The sequence below is a fragment of the Nicotiana tabacum genome, chromosome 6 (assembly GCF_000715075.1).
Source record: "Nicotiana tabacum cultivar K326 chromosome 6, ASM71507v2, whole genome shotgun sequence".
NCBI classification, from domain to species: Eukaryota; Viridiplantae; Streptophyta; class Magnoliopsida; order Solanales; family Solanaceae; genus Nicotiana; species Nicotiana tabacum.
The window spans coordinates 208258928-208270670 of NC_134085.1; the positions used below are offsets into that span (position 1 = coordinate 208258928).

The 11743-nt window shown below is 36.2% G+C and overlaps 2 protein-coding genes across 2 annotated transcripts; one reads left to right on the plus strand and one right to left on the minus strand.

Annotated features, from left to right (window-relative positions):
- Positions 1-598: 598 nt before the first annotated feature.
- Positions 599-4984, minus strand: LOC107804369 (uncharacterized). Its single transcript, XM_016628259.2, has 5 exons — positions 4548-4984; positions 3207-3424; positions 2422-2550; positions 1090-1221; positions 599-1010 (listed from the first exon to the last, which is right to left on the minus strand). Exons 1-5 carry the CDS (start codon positions 4885-4887, stop codon positions 897-899), a joined length of 933 nt encoding a protein of 310 aa, XP_016483745.1. The 5' UTR covers positions 4888-4984; the 3' UTR covers positions 599-896.
- Positions 4985-6791: 1807 nt separating this feature from the next.
- Positions 6792-11089, plus strand: LOC107804367 (tubby-like protein 8). The gene is made up of 9 exons (XM_016628257.2): positions 6792-7396; positions 7605-7719; positions 9547-9723; positions 9849-9898; positions 10006-10102; positions 10190-10273; positions 10359-10451; positions 10578-10645; positions 10739-11089. Exons 1-9 carry the CDS (start codon positions 6927-6929, stop codon positions 10812-10814), a joined length of 1230 nt encoding a protein of 409 aa, XP_016483743.1. The 5' UTR covers positions 6792-6926; the 3' UTR covers positions 10815-11089.
- Positions 11090-11743: the final 654 nt, after the last annotated feature.

An 11743-nucleotide genomic window follows, 5' to 3' on the forward strand; every position in this document is an offset into this window, starting at 1 on the left:
GGCTCATATTCTATCCTTTCTACAATGCCTATAGACGAAGTGCTTCGTTTCAGATCAATTCTTCGCTGCAATCGCTTCGATCCACCCCCTCGGTGAAAAACCGTAATACGCCCTGAGGAATTCCTACCAGCAGACTTCCCTGTACTCAAAGTGAATTGTCTAAGTGCTCTCCTTTGTCTCATTGTTTATCTCGTAATCATTCGATTCCGCCCCTAAAGCTAGCTCCTACTCCTCCTCCTTCTCCTTTAGGATAGGATCCTCCTTGGTCCTTTTTACATAACACTCTTGGCCGCCCAAGAGGACTGGCTATCTTTCTCTTTATACGCAATATCTTGAAAGGCATTTGGGTCAATGAAGGATGTCATAGTTCTACTATAGTAACAGACAATTATGTGAGGATCTCCTCTCTTTTTTGGCCGCATGATTGAACATTCAATAATATTATAGTACATGATAATCATCATACATGTTACGATCAGAACGCCATTTTCCTAACAGTAATTTGTATAACTGTATTAACAATGTTTTAACCAAGTACAGCTAATACATGAACTGCATATATAAAAACTTTATGCAGCTTTTATATATGGGAGACATGAAACAAATAATGGATAGTTTTACACAGAATATATTTTTAATATCTCATCACAGACGACCCCTAGATTCATCTAGCACGTCAAACAATTTACATAAGCGCTGGTTATCCTACGTGACTCAAGTCACATAACAAGAAGCTTTTCCACCAATAATAAAGGCAGAAAAATAAGATGAATCCAAGATGAAATAAGAGTACGACTTCCAAATTACAATAAAATGATACAGCAGCTCTCATCTACATCCTCCAAAAGAAAACAGAGGGCCTCTAACAACAATTTATACCAAGTGCACATTTTACCTTAGACTATTTTTAGTTCTTTAAGCCATGCAGTGTGTAATGGGCACGGATCAGGTTTCCCTTCTGCGATTGCCTTCTCAGAGAGTGAATAGAACCATCCGTTTCTCCATTTGAACTACAAACATCAGACAAATAGGATGGTTAAAACACACAATTCAAATTATCATGTCAATTAAGAAATCTAAATTTCTTACCTCCTTGACAGCTGTTGGAAAGTGTGCAACCGCTCGGGAGTAAGCGCACAGCCTATCCTCCATCGCTTCCTCAAAAACTAGACCTTTCTCTGCAGCAGCTGCAGCTGCAAGCTCAGCGATCAGTTGAGACACCTGAAAACAGTGAACTAAGTTTATAACATCCTGGCATCTACATTATCATCTGTATTTGGTGCAAACAATTAGAAAGAAAGCGAAGCATCCAACTTTCAGCTCCTCTAATTAATAGCATGTGCTTGACTATGACCAAAATGGCCATGGAAAACCACATTAGTTTGGAAAAATGAGGGGGACAAAAAGAGGAAAAGCAAATAAATGGGTGATCCGGAGAGCCTGAAACCCAGCCTAGGTTAGGTGGTACTTTGCCTTTTCATGTGGACAAGGGTGACTCAATTTGGTAAAACTGGAACAAGAACTTTCCAGAGTGCATTTAGCCCCCATTGCATACAATTTATAGTTGGTCTAAACACTGACACAACATGGATTAGAAGATCAAAGAATTACTGTAGAACCGAATAAAAATGCTATGCTCCATTAATGCGGCCTCGAGCAACAATTATGGTAATTATACAATAGAAACAGAGTTGATGAGAACCAAAACCAGTTTCTCTTGATACACTACATATATGTAAGCCACTAATACCATGAATATCGTCAATACGCAGTGTTTTGGTTAATTCTATTTCCACTAGTAAAATCTTCTGTGTGAGATCTGAGCTGCAAACGTTCCATATTCTTAATCCTATGTACGGGAAAATAAGCTAAAAAGTGAATTAAAGTATCAGTAGTTATTTGAGGTTTCCTATTACCTCATACAAGGTGTCTCTACTTAGGCTATAGCAACAACACCAATACAAATCAGTTTGTGTTCTCTGTCTCTTTCACTTAAAACCCAAGTTGCTCAGACTCGGGTGCGGGTATCTGATACAGGGACGGATCCGAGTATCGGATTCAGCAAAATCTAAATTTTAAGATTCGAAGGTGTGGATCCGGATATGGATATGGATCCGGATACGGGTGCGGGGGATTCGGCTAATAAAAAATAGAGCTATAAAATTATTGTAAATTTTGAGAGATATTCTGTAGCACCAAAATCGAAGAGCCCTCACAACTTAGCTTAAAACAAGGTAGCTTCTTTTGATTTTTTATTTTTTATTATAATTTTGAAACTACCAGTAGTCTTAAAGGAGTTATGGTGTAAGGGTAGTTGATTCTAAGACCTGAAACAAGATAAATAAATAATGCAACCTAACCTTTCAAAAGCAAATTAAAAGTGGATATCCTTCAAAGGGTTTTGATAGATGAGTCACTCACCTCAGAGCGATACTCTTTTTCAACAGCACCTACTGTTGCTCCAGGATGACGAGCTCCAACAAGCATGAAAGCACATATCCATATAAGCTTCTCCAACATTTGCTTCTGAAAAGGCTCCTTCTCAAGTACCTGGTTTTTCACAAACACAAAATGCATTACAGATCCGAGTAGCGGAGTAGTGCAGGCTACTACAAGGCACAGTGCTTGAAGATGAATAATGGACTTCCTGGACCTTGTAAACTTGTAGGTGAAAATTAGAAAAGGAGATGCAATCTCTAAAGACTTCACTTGGTAAGGTACACGATGAAATAAAATGAAAGAGGTCTTCAATCAATTGCGTGATTTAACATCACCTTTCAATTTGAATTGCAAAACCAGTGTCTCCTTTTGGACAAGACGGTTTTACCCTTTTTCTTTATGAAATACAAGGAAAAGAGGTATACTATCAGTAGTAAAAGGGCAGCCCGGTGCACTAAGCTCCCGCTATGCGCGGTGTCCAGGGAAGGGCCGGACCGCAAGGGTTTATAGTGCGCAACCTTACCCCGTTGAATAAGAAGCCTCCAATGGAGGAAAGTGAGTCTAGTTCATCATGGAGGAAAACAAATTGATGCTAATGTTAAACATGTATGTTGAAGTGTTCAAAATACAGCACTCTAAACTTAAATCCCTATTCTGAAAAAAGTCTTCTAGCCAACTTTCAATTCAATAGCATCAAACAGGAATTTTCACTGCATGATTATAATGTTATAATGAGCAAATAATACCATGTGAAGTTCATTCTTTACCTTGCAAGAGAGTCCACCAGCCTGTAATCTTGCAGCCACTGCAGATGCCCATTTTCCATAAGCTGCAGTCAATCCTTCTGGATTGGTATCAGTTTTCCCATCAGTAGGAGGTTCACCAAGTTTTGATACTGCAAAATATGCCAAAACTTGGTCTGCATCACCGAGACCTTTACTTTGGAACCAAGGCTCCAGCATTCCATTCTGGAAAAATACCAAATCTGCCACATCAAGATTTATTACAGGGTCACATCATCCATTAAAACATAAGTTAGCCCAAACTACACCCAAAAAGAAAATCAGAAAAAAGGAAATAGTACATTAACAATGCAACACAATAAATACGCCTCAATCCCAAGGAAGTTAGCATCAGGTATATGAACTCACAATTCATATCACTCCATTTACATAAAAATAAACTACTTAACAATAATAATAATAAGCAATACTAAAGTTCTCTACATTTTCTATTGGCATATTAATATTTCTTTCAAATCTACTAAAAGACTCCTAGAAATATTGGACAATACACCATCAATGCACGAGGGAAAAAAAAACAAATTTATCACATCAACAACACTACTATTAACAACAGAAATTTCTGAGCGCCTAAGCTTAGCTTCAATCAAAAGTCACAGATATTAACAACTATAGCATAACACCTTAGAACGAAATTATCGTGTTGTACGTAGTAAACAAAACAACTGAAATGTACAAACAACTTGTTTGGAACGTTGTTACATGTCCTTTCATAATGTATTGTATTGTATTGTACTGCATTGTACTGTATTGTTTGATGAATACAATGTTTGGATAGATTGTATCATTTGCCGTCATCTCATATATCAAGCACCAATATGAAGAATAAACTTGCAACATTACTAAAAAAAATAGGATAAGGAGTAGAATTATAATATAAAAGTGGGATAAAGAATAAAATATGATTATCTAATAATAAGGAACGGCAAGATGAAAGAAAAAATCAAGGTAACAATGCCACCATACCAAACCCACCGTTCCATAAAGTAGCACTTTTTAGTCGTTACGTAACGACAGAACGATACGATACAATAAAATTTATATAATAATCAAAACAAATATTATATTTAAAGTAACAATACGATACATAACAGCCATCCAAACAAGCTGTAATGGGGAAAATAAACTATACTCTTCTGTTATTCTTTCAATTTTGAATTTTTTATTTTACACTTGACAATATTATTTATAGTCACACAAATTTTTATTACTTGTTTTTATAACATGTTTCAAAAATCCTTGAACTCCATGCTCAATCAAACAATAATACAGAGTAACAGTATAGTAAGGGGAAGTCCAGCATACCGCTCCAACGAGATTTAGGAGTAGCTTCAAGTACTGCTTCAAGATCATCATTCCTAGTGCAAACCAATATTGGACCAGCAAAATCAACGGGAACAGGTTCACCCCTTTTAACCAAAACATCATCTCCATTACCCAAATCTTGTAAAGCTCTGCCCACGCGTCCACCTCCGACTATGATTGCAGGAGCTACTTTTGTTGTGGTGCCAGTAGCCATATTAGCTGAGGTGGATAATGATGCTCTAATTCTGAAATTGAGGTTGATTCTTGAAATGGGTTTTGTGTAGTGGTGGCAAATTGTTGAGCTAGAAAGTGTGACAGAGTTCAACATTGCTGCCTTCATTCTGCACAGTTTTTGGGGCCATGGTTTTTTTTCGGATGTATTAATTAATGAAAAGTGGGTCAAGAAGAGAGCCACTCGTTTTCACTTATGATCCAGAATTTTTATCACTTTATCAGTGGCGTAGGTGTAGAAATTTGGATCCGGTTTGATGAAAATTCTGACGGGCATGTATCCGGATTGCTAGTTCTTGGGCTTGGTTATGGACTGGAAGTTTTTGGGCTTGGTTAGCGAGAGGCCCAATTCGACCTGGGTTTTCTGGCAGCTTGAAAGGGGCCATTTGCATAAATAGCCACTTTTATGGCAGCTATTCAAAACATGATCACAAATTAAAAATTAGTGCAACTTTCGCTATTTATGAACATGTTTTAAAGAGCAGCTAAGTTGCCAAAAAAAAAACTATAAAAGTGACTTGCATCAGTGACAAATCCTGCCGCCAATATAGCGCACACATACAACTCATTGACTGGCTCATCCTCAAAACAATAGAGAAAGAGCCTGATACTACCATTTGGATCTAAAACTATATATTGATGCTCATGATTTCGATAGTCATATCAGTAATTTGGAATAACTATCCTTAAAGTTTTTAGTGCTGAGTTCCTTCAACTCTCCATCATATATTTTTGACTGAACAGCACCGATCAAGGAGTTAATTGATGAGTTCAATTTTTAAAATCGGAACATGTTATATTTAGATATGACACTATGTTGACTTTCTACGTCTTTCATAATTCGATTAATTTAAACTAATTACGCTTTTTACATGATATATTCATTATTAATTAATTCATATTTAACATATAAGTTAATAATTAACCCCTGTTTATAATCAAATGATGTCATCTAAAATGGGACGAAATACTTGTCTTAGACACGTAAGTGTGATCATTAACCGAATATAAACTACTCTATAGATTATGCGTAATTCTATCATTGAATCAGAAAATGTCCTTAGCAAAAAGTGAAAAAAGGTAATGATGACAGTCACATAATGGAAATGAGCCGTCATTTTCTTGATCACCAAAAGTTCCAAAAAAAGGCAGGGAAAGGGAATAATTGCTAAATTTGCAAAATCACAGTATATCTGCAGCTGAATTTATTTATAATAATATAGATGCTTCATAAATTTGTTCCAGACACACGTACGGACGTAGTATTCAAATTGCTTCGCGCTATTTTCAGCAACCGACAAAAGTCCAGCGATGGGCCCATAACTACGCCGTCTATTGGCATGGCATCCTAAGACAAGACAAGACGCAATCAAGTTCCTTATTTTACCGTTGGAGATTTTATCTAATTATGAACCAATTCAAACGTTTGAATTGCCCAACACAGTTGCCAATGCCCAAAATTTTCAAATTCAAATTTCTGTTGATACCATCAATAACATTGGCTGCAAACACAAGATAAAGCATATCTATAACCACTACACCTCTTTTAAAGCCTTACCCACTTAAAAAGCACAAATAAAGTCTAGCCTTTTCTTCACAAATTTAACTTATAGATACCAATAGTATAAAAATTATTTTACACAATTAGGCAGTTTACGTAAAAGATAACTAAAAATAATCATTAGCAAAAAATGAGATGAGCAATGTGAAAAATAAGGCAATTTGTCTGCTATAACATGTTTCTACAATATATTGATAGTCAGGAGCGGATATAGTGCAGAATTTACGGGACCATTTGAATTCGATAGTTTTAGCTCAGACCATATATATGCGTGCTAAAAATTCAGTAAATAAGTACAAATAATGATAAATTTTAAATCTAGTAAATCAAATGAGTTATGAAATAATTTTAAATTTCAACTCATAGTATCCAAATTCTGAATCCACGTGGTATAGTGTAAAGTTATTTTATTATTTACACTATCAAGTTAAAAACCTTTTTCTAAAGTGCTTCACACCAGAGCAACAAAGACCAAAGATCAAGTGCTTTCACAATCTCCTTATATAGCTCTATCCTATTTGCCTTATTGACACTTGCTGGTCTGCTCTTTCCAAATTCGGTTCTTTATATCTCACACAAAGACCAAAATGTCTGGCTTCAAGAAAATTCCAACCTCTCTACGTTCTTCAAATTCATATAATTCCCTTTATGATAATCCCTTGACTGAGCTAAGACAAAACAGAAGCAGCAGCAGTGGCAGTGGCAGCACTATAGGAGAAACATTGGGTGTTCATTTGCTCCAGAACCAACTCATTATCTCTGATAACAAAGAGAATGAGACACCAAATAAACCTGAAAAATCCAATCTTTTTGATAAAGAAAATGCTTTACCGTTTAATTGGACTGATAAGGTTGTGAATAAAGAGTCTGCTTTGAAAGACTCGGTTCTGAAGGCATCTTCGCTTCAGTTATGTATACAAAAAAATGAACCAGAGTCCAAGATTGGGTTGAAAATTTGGGAACATGCGGATACAGAGACGCCCAATTCTGCTAACATTTGGGATTATTCTGATTCTGAGGCTGCTCCTGCTTCTTCTTGGTCTACACTTCCAAATAGGTTTAATTTTACCTCTGTTGTTTGTTGCTTAAACTTATGAGTTAGGCTTATTATTGATTTGTAGATCAGTGTAATCCCATATAATAGTTCCGGAGAGGGTAGGGTGTACGATTACCTTACCCCTACCTAGAGGAGATAGTGAGGCTCTAGAAGACCCTCTGCAAAAAAAAATTAATATTTTTTTTTTGTTCTTTTGTGCTTTTTGCAGGTCATTGTTGTACAGGCCTTTGCCTATAGACATTGGAAGATGTACATGTATTATAGTGAAGGAATCATCTTCAGAAAGCCGGGATGAAGGGACTTTTTACTCACTTTATACTAATGTAAGGCTCTTCTTTACACTATTATTATGTTTATATAACCTGTACTATCATTATCTGCTATTCAATGCTTGATCGTAGTTCCTTGTTGAGTTGATTTAAGATATGGTCTATCTTGTGTTTAAGTAACACGTTACAGTTCACTCCAAAATTCAAATATAGAGGAAATTGGATGAATTTCCCTTATGGAAAGGAGACAAAAACCCCACAAGATTTCTCAAGGAGAGTAGAGACAACACAATAGTAGAAAGAAAATAAATAAGACAGTTTTGCACCAATTTAGCCTAAAAAAACACCAACATTCAAAGAAGAATTGTCTCCGACCAGATTATAGTTGGTCTAATCACAGAGTTCACACTGTATCCTTCCTTTAGTATCATATCCATGTAACGTTAGTAGAGTTTTGGTTAGTCCATTGAAAGATGTGCCAACAATGAAACTGGTATGTGTCACATTTATGCATATAGATGTTTTTGCGGTACAATTGACTTTGATGTCAATTATCTTGAACTGCTGATTTTATATGCATATATTGGCAGTCCTTCTGATGTTGCTCGAATTCTTATTTTTTAGCGACTCTGATTGAGTTTGTGCGAAGCTCACCTGTGTTTTTGAATCTTGAATGTGGTTTCTATGATTCATATCTTTTGCTTCTATAGGAAAAGGGTAATATCTTGGGGCAGGGAGTTTAGGTAGCTTGATAACATTTTACACAACTATTACCAGAAAAATATGAATATTAAGAAACAAGACAGATGTTTATATCATCATGCTAGATAATTTTTATGAAAGATTTACTTATAAGATAGTATAGATCAACGCCCAATTATGTCTCTACCAATGACAACAGACATGTGGATTCAAATATAGATTTCAAATTCCATTAAGGTATCTAGCCATCTGCCACAGATCAGATAATGTTAACTAAGAGGTTGCTAGGGTTATTGTATAGTCAAAGGTATTCCACTAAGGTGGATTCTTTGGAAAATGGTTGTCGCTATTACATATCAGAGATTTCCCTATGTACAAATGGTTACTGCTTTCTCTTCTCTTTGTATCCGTGAGCATCAGGCAGATTTGAATTTCTACAAGTCATTGCAAGCATGAAAATCTTGATCACATATGTACTCTTGTGCTTCACCTGAAAACTCTTATTTGTGAAGTTACATTTTTTGATGGACTTATTTCGACAGTGATTTCTCTTATCCATATTCTTGAAAATTTTGTTACTGCCATCCTCTCTAAGCTGGTTGAAATCCATCCTTCAACATTTGTGATATTTAATGCTTTCTAACGGAGTCATCATACAATTGTTCACAACTGCTATGAATCAACCTGACTAAGGAATCGACACCGTCAGTTCATGTCTTAACCTTTCTTTTTATCAAAGGCAAGTGCAAATTTGTTTAGATCACCCAATGCTAGTATTTTTGTCCGATAGCTTCTTTCTTCCACTCCTGAAAGCTGGTCCAAATTTCAACATGAATTTTATTTTTTGCTCGTTTTTTCTCTTGTCACTTGAAAAGCTTCTATTCCAAACTAATTTGTTGTCGCCCAAATTCTCCTCGGAAGCATTGTCGCCAGTATTATTCAGAGCTTTAATTAGTTAACATGCTTGTCCACTTTCAGCTTATGGTTTATGACTTCATCTTTTGATGTCTACAAAAGATTTTATTTGCTTAAGGAACGAAGCGCAGGGTTCTGTGCATGGTTGAGAGTTATGCTATTACAGAACCTGCTTGGGAAACTGGTTTTTGAACCCAAGTGTATTTTCAGACTTTTGACATATGTACTGATATCTATTTCCTGTGACTTATTTAATAACTGAAGGAGGGCCATGGACGTCAGAATCGGAAACTTGCCATTGCACTTTACAGAAGACGTGGTGGAAAATCTGAGTTTGTAGTTGCTCAAAATACAAAGGGGTTATGGGGAAAATCAGAGGACAGTTTGATTGGACATGTAACTGCTAATCTACTGGGTTCAAAATACCACATATGGGATCAGGTAAATTTCCTTTAAACACTATCATGAGATTATGAGATAAGAAACCCGGGGTTTAATGGAATCATTCCAAGGACAAGTGCATGCTATCTAACTCTTGTTGCTGCTGCTTAACCAATTTATTTCAGGGCCGTCCCAATTCTGCAACCAAACAGTCAAAATTGCTTGGCGTTGTAACGTAAGTTTTGTATCTGTAGTACACGAAACTGCCACAATATTCCAGAAAGTGGCACTCAGACCATAGCGATAAAAGTATCTTAAGGGTTTCTCCCTTGTTGTCCACAGATTCATGCCTACCATCGCAACCTGGACTGGGAGCTACAGAAGGATGAAAGCATGCATACCAAAACACCAGTCAATGCAGTTGAAGAGTACAACTCAGGTGAGGACTGCTGCCAAAATAGATAACGCGACACTTCAAATAAAAAATCAGTAGTCAGAGTGAGCTAATTTAATGCTCTATATACAGCACATAAATGGGCTACCCACGGATTGGGAGGAGCATATGGACAAAGTGAATCAGCTCTTTTCAAAGATTCCTTATTACAACAAGGTACATTAGTAGGCAATATCCGTCTGAAATTTATGAGTTCACTCCTCGTTAAAGCAGCTCATATGCAATTATTTGGTACATGTAGGTGTCAAGACAGTATGAGTTAGATTTTAGAGATAGAGGAAGAGCAGGACTCAGAATCCAGAGCTCAGTTAAGAACTTTCAGCTGACAATGGAGGTATGGAGTTCATTAGAGAACATTAACGACAGAAAAATATACAGAGATTTTGAACTTCCAGCAAAAAATAATATTTGATAGTTGTTTATTTATGCCTTTAACTGTTTGTTTTATGATTGTTATTAGAAGAACGGAAGGCAGACAATTCTACAACTTGGTAGAGTGGGGAAAGCTAAGTATGTGATGGACTACAGGTATACTCTAGTTCAATTCTACAGCTGGAAAAAAATTATCTCAATGAGCAATCGAGTAATGCTAATAACTTGAGATTTTATGCTGGTATACAGGTATCCATTGACAGGTTATCAAGCGTTTTGCATATGTTTGGCTTCTATTGATTCAAAGCTGTGCTGCACGCTGTAGATGGAATTTCTGGAGCCTTTTGTTGTTCAACCTCTGAACAGCAAGTCATTGAATTGACTAAGTGTACTGTTCTGCAATTTTTTCTCTAAGGCATCACCTGAAGTGGAATATAGGAATGTTGTGAACGCAATAGAAGTATCATTATTCATTTACTCTGCTTGTGAACGCGATAGAAGTATCATTATTCATTTACTCTGCTAGTTTAAGTTTCCTTAATGCATATGATGGAAAATTTTGTACATTAATATGCCTGTGTAAGCATCTAACTTCATCAACTTACATGCCCCATTTTCTGACATTTGATAATTCGTACTGCATTGTGGTACTCCCACAGCTATAATATTGCATGACAATAATGCAACACTTTGTTGACTAATGCAAGATGCAACTCTTGTATTAGGAAGGGATTCTACCGCCTAAAATGCACTTTCAACAAGACTGGAGTTATGCCTGGTCAGTCAGTCTATTATGAGATTACAATGTGGTAAGTAGGATACCAATTTCCAACGTACAGCAAGCTAAATTGGCGGTGACCAACTTCAATATGAATTGTTACATTATGGCAAAGTAAATGGGTTTGTTCCCTTAGAACTATATTTACAGGCACTTAATTTGTGATGAGACTTGGTAAATGAGTTAAAGCCTGGATGTGTAAATGCAGAAAAACATTAAAAGGAAGGAAACACTTATGCATAGGGGTGGCAAACGGGCAGGGTGGGTTGGATATGGGTAATGTAAAAGCGGATAAATTATCCATATTTAATACGGATAGAAAATGATTAACCAGGTGATAATGATGATCACTTTTGAGAGAATTCCTCGTCTTCCAAACTTGAGGAACCCCCAATTTGAGTCTTTTGCAAATATAAAAGTTAAACTCATTAGTTATCCATTTTTTAAGTGGATAATATGAATCTTATCCATATTTA